A 15,456-nucleotide genomic window follows, 5' to 3' on the forward strand; every position below is an offset into this window, starting at 1 on the left:
AACAGCTGAAGAAAAGATGCCAGAAATGAACCACAAACAGAAAAAGCTGCTTGGAGCCGGCACCCCGTCTGTCCCGCGCGGTGTCCAGCGGAGGAGCCGTCTGCCGCGGCCGCTGGGCTTTGAGTCCTTCATCTCGTGGGAAGGAGCGTTGGTGGGATTCATTCTCGCCACGATTTTTATTGTTGTGTGTATCTGTGGGTTTTGTTGTTGTTGTTTGGCCCAATGTCACCATTTTGAATTGTGAATTTCACTTTTCCGTGTTGCTAGAGGCATTAGATATGATACAGACACAGGCAGGATGATCTCTCAGACTATGATGGCCAACTGTTAGATTGTTTTTTTAAACGTCCTACCAAGATCCCAGTCTTGCAGCCTAGTAAGTACATAGCCCAGGATCGCCTGATCAGTCTGCCTTCTGGAGAAAACTGGGTTTTCTTTTCTGATTGACAGTGTTGCACTTATGAATCACAGCTGTTGCCCCAATGTCATTGTGACCTACAAGGGGACCCTGGCAGAAGTAAGAGCTGTACAGGAGATCAGCCCGGGAGAGGAGGTGAGTGTGAGGCCAGCAGCGGCTGTGGCCGTGGGTTTCCAGCCGCGGTTTTACAGGGCGATCTGGAAGATTCTGTGTGGCCGCACTGGGTAAGACGGGCTGGGAGTGATCCCAGCAGCTGACCGGTTTCTGGTCTCAGGCCCTGCAAGTCAGTGATCAGGTTCATGGCCCATGACTTCGAGCCCTGCGCTTTTGCCTTCCATTCAGTGCTCCCCATTTCCGTCTATGGCCAAGAAAAAACAGGAAAGAATAAATTTGAGCTCAATCCCTTACAAAGATTGATAGAGATTCGCAGAGAAAGGACACTGCCCAAATGAGCTCAGCGAGATTTTGGAAGCTCTTGAGCGTCTCTGTATTTCTCCTGCCGAACAATTGAGTTTGAGCTTTTGCTTTTTCTTAGTGAATTTTGGCCTGTCCCCCTACCCCCGCCCCGCCGCCCCCCACCCCGCCCTGCCAAAAGAAGGTCAATCCCACTGTTATATGAAAGAGAGAAAAGCAACCCAGTGGTAGCTAACGCGTTGGACTCCAGATGCCCACACGACCCTCGCACATGCTGTCTCTCTATATCTGAGCTCCCGAGAGATCGTTGTTTAGGAACGCAGTTCAGGTGGTGGCCGAACACACCAACGGGGCAAGGGGAGGCCGTCTGTGGCCAGGAGGCACTGTCCTAAACTTAGGGACGTGGAGAAAACCAGGTGTTCTCTCCCCTGCTCAGTGATTCCCTGTCCTTTCCCATGTGCTGGCTCCGAGCGGCTGCTTGGCGAATTGCGAGAGGAATGCTGTGTGCTCTTAAGTAAGTAAGAGAGTCCTTAGCAAGGACACATGGATTGGTTAGGAACGTAACCGCACACTTCAGAGTCCATTTCAGATTAATCTTCTTCAGTGCTTTTTTAAGGTCTTTGGATATTTTAAATTTTAGACACAGTGATTGGTATGCTAAGCGATAAAGGCCTTGGCTTCTCCAGAAGCTGTTGACCAACCCACAGCCAAACTGGGGTGGGAAGTCCAGGGCACAGATGAGACTTTCTGCCCTTTGCTTAATTCATCATGACAAGGGTACCCTGTTTTAATTTGGGGCATCTTGCGACTACGCCGATGCCTCCGTAGGAGGCACAGCCTCAGTGGTTCAGAATGTAAGTCACCAGGCTCCAGTGCTCCCCTGGGGCTGCGTGTGGAGACTCCACAGTCTGTCACCTGGCCGGGCTCTGCCTGGGCCTGCACAGCGACACAGAGCGGCCTCTGTCGCCATCTTCTGGGCCCTTGTGTTTGTTGCGCGATGTCTCAGTCCGTCCTGTCAAGGGAACGCGGCAGCTCTTAGGGCGCGAGGGAGGCCTGCAGAGCTAGCTCCTGTGCCTTTGCCCTCCAGCGATCGAAAATGCGGTGACCTCACTTTGGGGATCAGTGCTTTGGGGCGACTTGCCCTTTAAAGCGGGTGTCAGATGAGCCACGAGGTCTCCCTGACTGCCCTTTGGGTTGGGAAGAGCCTGGCTTGGCGGTGCCTGCAAGCACTCAGCCCGGTGCAGGTCCCCCCGCCTGCCGGCCTGAGGTTACTGGCACGCCGATGGCTTTGTGACATCCATCTGTTCGGTCAGACATTTGCCTGATGGTGTGGGATGAGCAGCGAGTGCCGTCCCAGTGAGTAGATAATGGGCAGTTAAATGCCGGGCTCCTCCATATGCTCCAAGTCCCAGTTATAGACCCCGTTAGAAAACAGCAAGGACGGGAGGACCTGATGAGCTCAAAAGCAAGACTTCTCCAAGTTCCCTGGCCCAGCGGGGTAAGGCAGCAGCCTGCTGCTGTCCTAGAGGCTGTGTCCTCCCTCTGCCCGGCCCAGCCTCTTGCTCCCTTGCCAGCAGATCGCAGACGTGTTCCTGCTTCCCCTCCATCCGGCCAGGCATCCAAGCTGGCCCAATCTGGGAAAGAAAGGGGCCGGGGACGCCTGGGTGGCTCAGTGGGTTAAGCCGCTGCCTTCGGCTCAGGTCATGATCTCAGGGTCCTGGGATCGAGTCCCGCATCGGGCTCTCTGCTCAGCAGGGAACCTGCTTCCCTCTCTCTCTGCCTGCCTCTCTGCCTACTTGTGATCTCTCTCTGTCAAATAAATAAATAAAATCTTTAAAAAAAAAAAAAGGGGGGGGGGGCAAACGAAGGCCGGGCAGACACGAACCCGGGCCAGTCTAAAGCATGAGTAGGGTCTGTGCATCTCCACATGTGACGGGGCCCTGTCCTTGCTGGGACACATCCACCGTTGGCTGTCTTTGGGGAGGCAGGGGGTGGGCATTCTTTCAGCGCTCCCCATTGACTGTTCTGGGGACTCCTTGTTTCTCTAGAAGGCGGAAAGAAAGGCTCTTTCTTTCCATTGCAAGGAGGTGGACAAAGCTAGGGGATTGCTGACTTTAGAGAATTCGGGGTTTTTAAAGGGAAGAGCATCCCTCCAGCTGTGGCCCTCCTTGGGGCCTCCCCCATGAGTGTTTGCAGAGCCACAGGAAGGGGAAGGAGCGAGCGCGCCTGCGGCAGACAGCCTTGTCCACTCTGTTTACCCCCTTAGGTGTTCACCAGCTACATTGACCTCCTGTACCCAACAGAAGATAGGAATGACCGGTTAAGAGATTCTTACTTCTTTACCTGCCAGTGCCAGGAGTGCACCACCAAAGACAAGGTAGGGCCCCGATCAGGTAAAGGTTCTGACCCCCCCCCCCCCCGCAGCTCAGGACCTCAGGTGCCAGGCACTGCCCTGTTTGCCTTGGGGTATGCATTGCCCATGTTCTTTCGTCCATGCCCCCCCTTCCTCATTCTGTTCTCTTGATTCATAGATGTGTGAGCCCGCAGATCTGCCCATAGCAGACATGTTCTAAGTGTCCTGCCTTGATAAGGATTGTCTAGAAAATTCGTATTTTTATTTGTTTGTTGTAAAAAGGTATTAGAGTACTGAATTTCTTAGATCCAGTGCCCAGTTTCCTTGCAAATTTAGAATGGGCGAACCCCTATCTCTGCATGGAAAAATAAACTATTTGAGAGGTTTCCCCTTGGTGCAGTTTCTGTACGAGGTAATGTCTTGCACATGTGGACATTTCCCACAGGATAAGGCCAAGGTGGAAATCCGGAAGCTCAGCGATCCCCCAAAGGCAGAAACCGTCCGTGAGATGGTCCGATATGCGCGCAACGTCATCGAGGAGTTCCGGAGGGCCAAGCACTACAAATATATCCTTTACAACTGTCCAGAAGTTTACTGCCCCTCACCTGCCAGAGGTGCTGGGTGAGCTGGGAGGACAGAGTGGAAGAAGGGTGAGTGTAAGATTCTGAACGTGGAAGGAGGAGTGTCTCCTGGCAGATGTGGGCAGAATAACGGACTGCCTGTGACTTGGCGTCACCCGCACCCAGTTGTATGGTGTTGTCCTCTTTCTTCTCTTTGTTTCTCTAGTGTGGTCAGGAGCTGGATGTGGTAGAAGAGTTTATGGTCAAAGCTGTGAAGGAGAGTTCCTTGAAGGCCCTCATTGCTTGGGTGTTGTACTCCAGGCAAGCACAGTACCGAGGGCTTTGCTTATTACAGCATTCTACCTAATCCACACAGGGACACACAGTTTTGCCATCCCCATGTAGCAGATGGGACTCCTAGATTGGAAGTAATTTACTCAAGGGACAGAGCTCACCAGAATTTTTGCTCCAGGTCTGCTGACTACCATAATCCATATTCTTAACCCCTACATGATAGCATTTTCTTAGGTTAAAAAGGCATCACATTTACACATGGGGGGAAAGAGCTAAAAGCAGTGGAGGAAGTTAGAGGCACAATTTTTTTTTTTCTCAGTCTAAAAAAGAACTTTGCTATAGTGGGCACTTCTTCCTTAAAAATGCTTCTACTAAGGTGCTGATGTTGGGTGATGGAGGTTGAAGGTTTGTGATCTTAAAGGTTGTTTATAGCTGAACCGAGGGTCTGTTCCCCATGGCTAAAATTTTTCAATTGTGTTTAATAGTTGAGGTCATTAGTTTTTCCCAAAGTTTCTTTCTTTAAAAAAAAATGTTACTTGCAGAAAAAAATATTTTCCTTTCCCTTTTGCTTGGCTTTCCATAATTTACTTTTTCAGAGGGTGAGGGTAGGGGTGGGGTGGATGAAATAACTCCTTGAACCCAGCCTTGGGCAGTGTCCAAGCAGAAAGGCCCGAGCCAATGGTTTCCTTGACTCCAGAGCACCCCCTAGTGAGCTGCTGGAGATCTGCGAGCTCAGCCAGGAGAAGATGGGCTCCGTGTTTGAGGACAGCAACGTGTACATGCTGCACATGATGTACCAGGCCATGGGCGTCTGCCTGTACATGCAGGATTGGGAAGGAGCCCTGCGATACGGACAGAAAATCATTAAGCCCTACAGGTGATTGCAATGGCTGTCCTCATCCTCTTAGCAGGGACTGCAATTGGGTGATTTGGAATGCTGCGTTTGTTTTCTGGCTGTCCTGTGTCGGAACATGCCTCGAACAGCTTTCTCCTTCTGCACCCACACCCGGAGGCCCCGGTGCAGGCAGCTGCTGCGTCGGGCCTGGCCTGTTGGGTCGGCCGTCTGCAAGAGATGCCTGTGGAGACAGGTTGAGGTTAGGAAGGGGGCGCCGGGCAAGAGCCCTGCCGGGACCTGTCCAGGGTGCTGTGCCCAAAGTAGTTAATTCCTGTCAGTATTAAGAAGCCACCAGCTTGTTTCTTTTTCCTCCCACGCCTTCCAAGGTAAACAGACGTGTTCACTGGTAAGCGGGGGTCTCACATCCCTGCTTTGCCCTCGTTAGTCACACCACCCTCTTCTTGTGCCTTTTTGAAACTGTAGCCCAGTTTGCAAGTGGGGACGTGCCAGGACCATTGTGTTGGCTTTGGTTATCCATTCCCCCCTGCCAAAGCCCCCCACCCCCACCCCTCGTTCTGAATAAGGCAAGCTGGATTTTAGCTTCCAGAGATAGTGGATATCAGCCCCGGGGAAGTTTCCTATTGAGAGGGTTTTTAAACCTCAAAGTGTGTGACTGATGGAGGTTTGAGGCAGTGTCCTCCAGCTCTGATTAGCCGTTTCAGGGCTGGGATGGCCTAGATCTTATCAGCGGGGCCCTTGTTAAACGCATTCACATTGTACATTTATTTACAGGGTCTCCCCGAGACCCAAGTGGCTCAGCATCCCTGGGCACTAGACCTGAGATCCCTGTGCCCCAGAGGCACCCCCAGTGTCTCTCACAGATTTGAGAAGCCCTCAGCACTCCCTCCGGTTCTGAGGTTGGGGACTATAAAGTTTGTGTCCAGTCTGGATTTCCAGGGCTTTCCACTTACCCTGCCTTGTCCAGATAAGCCATCAGGGGGAGCTCAAGGGAAGCCAGCTCCTAAAATCTGCTCTTAGAAACTATTTGCTACACCACAGAGGCTCTCAAAACCTGTCATCTTCCTAGGCTCGGTGAGAAAGGCCTCTGGTCTTATGCCCACTGCCCTCTGTGAGATCTGGAGGGAGGGGATGAGGGAGAGAGAAAGATACGAGATCATCTTCGCCTTGTGGTCTGTTTCCCAGCAGGGCCTTGCTCCCCTGGACCCTTCCTTAGCTTAGTGAGCCCCTCTTGGAGGCGGGCTCTGGCGCCACAGCTTCCCCTGGGCAGATGATGCCGCCTGCCCAGGAATACAGCTAGGATGTGCTTCTTTTGGGTGGCTCTTGAGGGTAGCACCATATAGACCGGTCTATAAATCAACACCTGCACACACACACGCTTTCTCTCTCCCCCTATCTGCTCTCACCCATGAGCGGCCTCTTGGTCTCTTTCCCTGGCAGGCCCTACCCGTCGGCCTTGTAAAATGCGGAGAGGGAATGCCGGCTGTATACAAAGCCCCTACTGGACCACAGAGAACGCTTACCTAGAAGTAGGTGTCCTAACTGCGGTGGCCGCTTTGCTAAACCAACTGATGCCGTAGAGTGTGACAGAACGCTGGGGTCCTGAGACACACGGGGGTGTGTGTGTGTGTGTTTAGGTGTACTGTCTTTTTAATATGAGGGGATAGGCCTAGTGTCTTCATAAATAGGGGATTCACTTTAAAAGATGTTTTTCCCTGTGCCCTGCTCTGGGTGCACCCAAAACAAAAATCTGGGATCAAATGTTGTGTTTATCAATGTTTTTTGTGTAGGATTTCCCCTGTGGTTTTTCTGTAGCTTTTCAGAAACACACGAATTGCGTGAAAGGAAGCGCCTCTGGAGTGCTTCGACAGAATCGAGCCGTCCACACTGTCCCCCAGCACCTGCCAGGGCTTGGAGGAGCCTAGCCGCCATGGGGAGCAGGCCGCGGGCTGGGCAGCCTCGGGCTCACTCTGCCTGGTCTACGGGCTGCTCCCGGGCCTTTGACAAGTGGCCTTTTACCTTCTCCTCTTCCTGCAGCAAGCACTACCCTCTGTACTCGCTCAACGTGGCCTCCATGTGGCTGAAGCTGGGGAGGCTGTACATGGGCCTGGAAGACAGAGCTGCTGGGGAGAAAGCCCTGAAGAAGGTACGTCAACAGCATGGGGCTGGGGGTCCCGGTGCCCCATGGCCCCTTCGTCCCCTGCTCTCCTGCCTGATAGGGCTGAGTGACTCAAGTCCTAAAGATTTGACCCACTCCTGAGCCACCTCCGGCCAGAGAGGTGGGGGAGGCGGGCTGGGTAGGTTAGAGTAGGGTAAGTGATTGAGCCTTTGCCTGGTCTGCACCTGGGCCCTCCTGTAGGAGAGGGGTGCTCCCACCGAGAGGGGCTGGCTGCTGTTCTGGGCACAGCCTGTGACTGGAGAGAAGGGGGGACCGTCTCCATCCTGCGGGAAGCCCTGGAAGTGGACAGAGGCCACGGGGTGGGTCGGGAGACCGTGCTGAGGGAATCTTCCATTTGTCCTTCGGTTTATAATTATGCACTTACAGTTTCTAAAATGTACTTAACTATTCATCTAATACCAGCTACATGGGAGGACCCTCCTGTGGTTTTTTTTTTTTTTTTTTTCTTTTAATTCTCACAAAAATGAGACTTTCCTGATGGAAAAATTGAGATCCAAACAGGCTGAGGCCTTCCTTCAGACTGGGGTCTTTCTGAGTTGGAAGTGTCCACTCCACTTACTGAGGCTGTGACCCACACCTGGGCAGACCAGGCCCGTGGGCAGTATTTGCCTCCCTCAGGGTCCACAGCTGCCCTGTGTGATCGACAGGGCAGGGCCCTGACCTGTTACCTGACCGGAGCTCACAATCACCATCCTATTTGATTCTTGTTCTTTATGTAGAAGTTAACAGGTGATGAAATGTAATCTTTGAGACAGTCTTTTGAGTCCTGTAAGAAAATGTCTGTGAATGTTGGGGCCAAATTCCCTGTATCTCCCCAGTAGACTACTTGGGAAGGTGGTGTAAGGTCCCACATCCCAAACGGAAGGGTCTGGGCCCAACTAGGCTAGAAGTGTGAGCTAAGTGTAAACTTTTCCTTTTTTTTTTTCTTTCTTTTTTTTTAAACTTTTCCCTTTTTAAACCATAGAATTTACCTCCTAAGGTAACAGATTTATTGTCTTGGTGAATTGAGGGAAAATTGATTAGTTGGGTCACAGGGGCAAGGTGCTGGTAGGTAACGAGGTACGACATCAGTGAAGGACACAGGAGATCTGAGCAAGAAGCTTGAGTGCTGAACTGAGCACAGAAGAGAGGGAGCAGAAGAGGCATTTGATACAGGACATTCCTGAAGGCTCAAACTGTTCTTGGCCTGCCTCCTGTTGGTTTGAGATCTATGAAGTGAATGGTATAAATGAGAGGTTTGTCCATTAGAGTCATAGGCCATCAGAAATTCTGTCTGGAGAGTGGAATTTCTATATATGAGTAATAGAGTTGAATACAAAAAAGCAAAATAAATTCGTAGAGATAACATTTGGGCTCTGCTTCCTATATGCCGGACCCTATTCTAAGCACTTCACGTGTACTAACAACTCTGAGAGGTAGGCATCATTCCTATTTTGCAGATGAGGAAAATGAGGCACAGAGTAGTTAAGCAAATTGCCCAAGGTCACAGAGCAAGGACGTGATGGAGCCCCCCGGCGACTCTCCCACTTTCTGTCGCCCCACTATGAAGAAGCCTTGTCATAAATATGTTCTCTCCAGCTTCCTCAAATGAGACCCGCAATTACTTTTAAGGTTTTTTTTAAGAATATGTATTATAAGGAGATGTGCCGTTTGAAAGGGAAGGACTGTCGCCTCATGTCTTATGGATTTGCCGTGTCAACTAAAACCGGGATAGGTTCGACGTGAGGTTCACTGTGGACTTCTCTGTTCCAGCCCGTTTACTTGGTTGAGGACAGCCAAGTAATTCTGTCCCTAAAGCATTGCTCACTGCAGTATCTAGAATGTCACGAAATGGGTTTCTCTGTATCCTTTCTTCAGCTAGTGGTACAGACTGGGTGACTAGTTGGTCATCAGATAATCTCGTCTATTTAAAAAGAAAGGAAGAAAAGAAGGAGGCCAGGCTCTGGAGGAGAAGGGGGCTCTAGGAGCCCGTGTGTGTCCTGTGCCTTGACGCAGAGCAGTCTGGCTGGGGTTATGGGGGCCCACGGGGCAGGGTGTGGGCAAGAGGGGGCTGCCTCCAGGCTCTCAGCCGGGCACTTGTCTCTGCCTCTCCTAGGCCATCGCCATCATGGAAGTGGCCCACGGCAAAGATCATCCGTACATTTCCGAGATCAAACAGGAAATTGAAAGCCACTGAAAACACACCAACTTGGTCATCTTTATTTAAATGCTAATGCAGAAGCCTTCCAAGATTTGAATATTTCCAGTCCTATACACGACTCCTGCATTTCCGCAAAATCGCTGGAATGAAAACGCTGCTCGCACTTAAGCCTCACACATGGCTTACCTGGAAGTTGGTCTTCACCTTTACTCTTAGTACCAAAATAATCTCGGAATGCTTTCGTTGCTCTAAGAGATAATGGCATGGTTTCATATGTTATCATAGATTCTGGACAGATTGAGTTTAAAAAATATATGATTATTTTTCCCTTCATGCCTATTATGTTCTGAACACACCGGAATGATGAGGGAGAATAAAAAAGGTAACGTTATTTGAAGTTTGTCTTTTCTTCTGTCTGTGGGGAGGAGCTCACGGCGGCGGTGGGAGCTGGGGCCCAGAGGGGCAGTCACCGCCGTTCTGCCTCGGGGTTCAGCCTGCGCTGGCTCTCAGGGCTCGGTGACCTTGGAGGAAGAAAGAAGGTGCAATGAAGTCACCCAAGCGCCCCACTGGCGGGGGACGGCATCTGTTCTGAGGTTCGGTCTGGCATCTGGAATCCCTGTAACACATAAAGGTGCCTTGCTTTGCTTTCTTGGCGTTTTTTTTCCCCCTCCTCTATCTGAAAGCAGACTTCCCATTCCTCATTCTGATTGTTCTCCTGCAGGACTCTCCTTGTTTGGAAGCCCTCCAGGGTAAGCTGGAGAAGGAAAAGAAATTTTTTTCCTTACCAACTCTGTGTTTGAGCAAACACTGATCTGTCCCTGCGTGGCCAGCAGGAATCCAGCTTCCCACAGCCCGGAGGGCAGCAACCTGGGCCCTGTTTGCTAGCAACGCCTCCGCAGGCCCGAAGGCCCGGCCCGACCGCCCGCACCCCCACAGGCCGTGCTGTTTCCTGGAGGGGGCGCCTGCAGTCCAAAGAGCGGCACTTCCCCACTGGTAATAATTAAAGCCTGATGGAGTCCGCACTTGAGTTTTCCTCCATATTCATGAGCCACAAGCAGCTGGACTGGCCGTAATCCTGCACCTTACCCTTCCGGCCGCATCGGTACCCACGTGCACACATCTCACACGTGCACGTGTGTCACACGCACGGGGCTGACTGCACACAGTGGGGATTCAGCAGGCAGGATGCATTCTCTTGTTCCGTGAAGTGCAGTCAGGTGCTTACTGAACACCTACTGTATGCAGTACACTCCCAAGTGCAGAGAGAGGAGTGAGGCCCGGGGCCTGGCTCCAGGGAGCTTAGTGCTTGGGGAATGCTGACTGACTCTGGAGGAAGCCCAAAGTTAGTTTAGCCGCCACCCCCCCTCCATAGGTTTTGTAAATGTTAGGAAAGTAACACTTTCTCAAAAAATGGAAATACTGGAGAAAATAAGCTGTTCTTTCTTTCTTTCTTCTCCAGTCCGACTCTCCAGAGGTGACCCCTGGAAACCGTGCACTGATGCGGTCCCAGTTCTCCCCGCGCCCACGTAAGGTGTGTATGCAAAGAGATTCGAAAAAGGCAGAATGGTGCTGACCTGTTGTTTTGTGATGTCTGTCTCCGACTTAACAAGATGGACCTCTTTCTCACTCCAGCATTTGCAGATTAGCCAGAGTCAGAACATGGCACTGACGGGGTCATAATTTACTCCTCCTGTTTACGGACACGTGGTTTTTCCAGGTTGTTGTTATTAGGAACAGTGCCACAAGGCACAGTCGTCAACACAGAACTTTGCTCTCAGGTGGTAGCGTTTTGGGGCTAGATTCCTAGCCCCAAACTTCAGGATCCGGTTGTGAAAACTATTAAAATCTGATTAATTTTGGCCACATTTCCTCTTTAAAAAACTGCATCGGGTACCAAGAAGATACAATGTTTGCAGTTATTTGTTTTCCTCTACTGTCATAACAATGCAGTTTGAAATGGTTTTGCCTGTCTACCGTGTGAATTACCGTTTGCTACGCATGTCCTGATGAGATGGGACACTGTCTCCTATACTTAGGAATTCCTGTTTTTCTTCTGCAAGTCGATATTCAGTTGTTGCCTATCTTGCTAATCATGTCTCTCGTAATATTTTATTCTTTAAAGATTTTTATTAGCGGGGGGAGGGGCAGAGGGAGACTCTGAAGCAGACTCCCCACTGAGCACAGGGCTGGCCGCAGGACTTGATCTCACGACCCTGAGATCAAAATCAAGTCTGGTGCTTAACCGACTGAGCCACCCAGGCACCCGTCATACTAATTTATAAGCGCTCAGTGTATTTTGGGATATTAGCTCTTTGCCGTGTCCTGAAAATGTTTTTTCCCTGGTTGGCCATTCACTTTATTTTTCATGACACTTGCTGTAGAAAGTTTTCATCGTAAAGTGAAGGAAAGAAAATGTTTTCATCTTTAAATGAAGAGAGGAAATAACACAATTTTTAAAGTCTTTGCTTTGCCTGGGAATTTAATAGGAAGAGATCCAGTCGTACTCTTTAAATTTTTCATTTTCAGAATTGCTAGCCGCTTACGGCAGCAGCATTGACGGATTGATTTTCCTCTGCTGATCTGAAACAGTCCCATTATCGGCCCTCAAGATTTAGGTTTGTTTCTGTAGTCTCAATTATTGTGGCACTGAGAAACTTTTAGTATCTAGTAGGGCTTGTCTTCTGTGTTCTCTTGATTTGTTCTGACCGTTCTCCCATGTGTAGCCCTCCGTAGTCCTTGAGCATCATTTGACCAAGCCGCCCTTGGCCTTTCCCTCCTTCCCCGAGAAAGTGCTGTTCGGTATTTAGAACTGCACTGTGAGTGAGTAATATGCAGGCGCAGACTTCTCCCGAACGGGAGTCTTTCTATTCAAGAATGTGGTGAGTTTATCAGTTTGTCTGTTTTGCCTCAAAACGGTCAGGCTTTGATTATATAGGTCCTACCCACGGATCTTCATTCCTAGAGTTTGTGTTTTCCACAGCTGTTATGAATGAGCTCTTTTCTTCCATCATGCTTAACTGGCAAGTCAGATGTTTTCCCATTTGTTTTTATCAAGATGTAAAATCACAAAATCGACATATTTGACCCTGCTTTTGTCATTTCATTGCATGTCTGTGAATGTTTTCTTTACACTTCTCTTTTGCTCTCTGGGTTTTTTTCTTTTTTTTTTTTTTTTTAAGATTTTTAATTTATTTATTTGACAGAGAGAGATCACAAGTAGGCAGAGACGCAGGCAGAGAGAGAGAGGAAGGGAAGCAGGCTCCCTGCTGAGCAGAGAGCCCGATGCGGGACTCGATCCCAGGACCCCGAGATCATGACCTGAGCCGAAGGCAGCGGCTTAACCCACTGAGCCACCCAGGTGCCCTGGGTTTTTTCTTTCTTAAAAAATTTCCTTCCTCACCTCCGCTAACAGTCTGGAGATAGAAGAGGAACCACCAGTAGATCCGTTTATCTCAAAATTATATGATAAGACTCTTTCTGTTGTTATCCAAAGAAAATAAACGGAGTCCGTGTACTCAGTCCATGAAAGAGAAAACAAACTAGTGTATGTACCTCTTTTCATTCTGCTTCTCTCCATTTCCACCAGCACCGTCTGTTATTTTTTTTTTAACGTCATTGAGTTTTTCTTTCAAGAACTGGTAATTGCTTTGTTGCCTCCGTCAACATACACACAGAACTATTGACGACACCCAGAGTGGCTCATGGTATTCTCACTTACGTGGCCTGAAATACGCTGGGGCCTCAGTGAGTGAGCTCCTTGTGGAGTGACGAGGGAAAAATGGTTAACACAGAAGTGAGTGTATTGTCCTGTTTCTCCTCAAAGGACACCTAGTGGCCACCATCCTCACCGGGGCTTCACTGTGGATGTCTCCGGCAGTTGACGGGGTAAAAATATGGGCAGGGCAGCCCTTTTAAAACCTAGACAGGAGCTATTGAAGGACAAATTAAGAATATGGGTGTCCCAGAGCAGCTGGGGGCCTGCTGTTTCCATGTGGACAGTCTGGGGTCTGAGGAGGTGACAGCTGGGGGAGGGGACTTGGTGCTTGATCAGGGTTTTCGTGGTGCTGGAGGGAAAGATCCCTTTCTGTGTATTTGCCATTCCAACTGATCACCCTGGGCAGGTGCTGTTTTGTTTTGTTTTTTTTTTTTAAATAACTGTGACAACTTTGGAATCTCAAATTCTTCAGTATGATTGAGTTATATAGGAATGAAAAGTGGGTAGAGATAAATAGGTTTTAAAACAGTGAAAAAGCAGATTTTACCAGGTACTTTTGCCTATGAAAACAATCCAAAATGTGAAGGATGTAGGTGCTTTCATCTAATGCAAACATGTATGACACAGGAGAGAGAAGATTCAACTATTTTCTCTGGAGAAAAAAAAAAGTTTATTGCATATGGAAGTCAATAGATATCTTTTACAAAAAAAAAAGAATAAAGATCTCACATTTGTAAAGGCACATATGAAACATTTTACAGCAATGACAAGGGTCGTAAGAACAAACAATATCCAACTAGGACCACTATCGAAAGACTTTATAAAAACAGAGAACAGTGCAAAAAATACTGTCAAAAGTCAGTTTTACACACTTCATAATTGTGTACAAAACTGGCAAGCATAAGCTTATTTACTGATATAAAAAAGCACATAGAAGAGCATGCATAGTTTAAGGCTTTCAATATTATTAAATTGAGAGAGACTATACCAAATTAAAGTTGTCACGAATATTAATAAATCACTCCCTGACTTAGGGAATGTCCTGTAACTTTTTCACGCCCCCTCTCCCCTTACAGCCCGTTTGTCATAGAGAGACTGGACTGGTATCTTGCAAGGTAGCCAGTGGCCACCGAGGGGAGAAGACAGGTGGTGTGGGGATCCCCAGTCCCAGCCTGGAATGCGTGCTCCCAGCAACAGCCATCCTAGACAGCTACATTTCCAGGTCAGCTCACAGAAGCCAGCCCCGCTGGGCTGACCCACCCCTAGAAGTCCCGAAGGCTTCTAGGCCTTCAGAAAAAACTGATGTCTAAGCTGGGGAGGTGTCCGCACATGGTTTCAAAAGGAAACCTACGAAATGCCAATTGTTTTGAATGATACAACAATTCACAATATCTTATAAAACACAGACAAGGAAAGCATCAAAATACTGAGTTAAGTAACAGAACAAGAAGTCCAGTGGAACAAACTACTGGTTTGATGTAACACGAATAATACAAGGTTATATGTTTAAATAGTCATCTGCATATGTAAACTGTTTTCGTTTTTCCCATTTAAGAATCCTCGAGCGTGGCAGCGGCCGATATGAAGGAACCCAGAACAGACAGGAAATCATCTCTGATGAAGAGTAACCTTACTTTTGAAAGGGTATGTGGTTACTAGAGTTTTAAGATTCCAAACAGGCAAGAAAGTTTAGTTAAGGGAAGTGGCAGTAACGTTTTGCAGTGTTCACGCTGGAAAAAAAAACAAAGGCTCTGAATGCCAGCTGCCGGGCCCTGCTGCAGGGCGTTAGTAGCTAACACTGTAGTTGGGGGGGGGGGGGGGCTGAGGAACGCGGAGGGTGCCAGGCTCCCCTGCGCTGAGAGCTACCCTGACTCCAAAGAGGATTCCTGAGATTTTAGCAAAATGGTTCTACCCCCCAAAGGCACAAAAGCCCCCATCCCCTCTTTTCAGCTTTCTCCTGGAAACCTGCGGTCCGGTGAGAAGGCATCTGGGTTTCCGGGGAGGAGGAGGCTGGGGAGAGACAACAGGACAGGGCACAGAGTGGCCCCTCCGCGGACAGCAGAGAACTGGTCACCAAACAACGGGTCCGGCTCCTGGTGCGCGCCCCCCCCTTTCCTGGCTGCGCCACACGGGCCCCTCCCGGTGAAGAGGCCATGCCCCACGGAGCGGGGGTCAGGGAGGAAGCCGGACACAAATGAATCTGACCACACACGTCACTGCCAAAGGCAGCCCCTGGGAATGCACGGAAGTTCACCTCGAAAGACACAGAAAGCACCATTGCTACAATCCTCGCTCCAGACAGGACAGATGATCGAATCTATCCTCCCCCCGCCCCGGTACCGAGGAGTGACAGCGTCTACCACCAAAGCAACTTGGCTGATGACAATTTTCTCAAGATTTTATTTGAGAAAGAGCCAGAGGGAGAGCACGAGTGGGGTGAGGGGCAGAGGGAGAAGCAGGCTCCCCGCTGAGCAGGGACCTAACTTGGGGCTCAATCCCAGGTCCCTGGGATCATGATCTGAGCCAAAGG

General features: G+C 49.6%; 1 protein-coding gene across 1 annotated transcript in view; it reads left to right on the forward strand.

Annotated features, from left to right (window-relative positions):
* The window catches only part of SMYD2 (SET and MYND domain containing 2), a 48,321-nt gene extending 38,719 nt beyond the window's left edge, over positions 1 to 9,602 (forward strand). The window contains exons 7-12 of the mRNA XM_047705315.1: positions 451 to 553; positions 3,099 to 3,209; positions 3,631 to 3,751; positions 4,742 to 4,916; positions 6,930 to 7,038; positions 9,167 to 9,602. Of these exons, the coding sequence (XP_047561271.1) occupies positions 451 to 553; positions 3,099 to 3,209; positions 3,631 to 3,751; positions 4,742 to 4,916; positions 6,930 to 7,038; positions 9,167 to 9,247 (700 nt within the window). The 3' untranslated portion in view covers positions 9,248 to 9,602. The remainder of the gene's footprint in view (positions 1 to 450; positions 554 to 3,098; positions 3,210 to 3,630; positions 3,752 to 4,741; positions 4,917 to 6,929; positions 7,039 to 9,166) is intronic.
* The last annotated feature ends 5,854 nt before the right edge of the window (positions 9,603 to 15,456 follow it).

This window comes from Lutra lutra, chromosome 15 (genome assembly GCF_902655055.1).
Source record: "Lutra lutra chromosome 15, mLutLut1.2, whole genome shotgun sequence".
NCBI classification, from domain to species: Eukaryota; Metazoa; Chordata; class Mammalia; order Carnivora; family Mustelidae; genus Lutra; species Lutra lutra.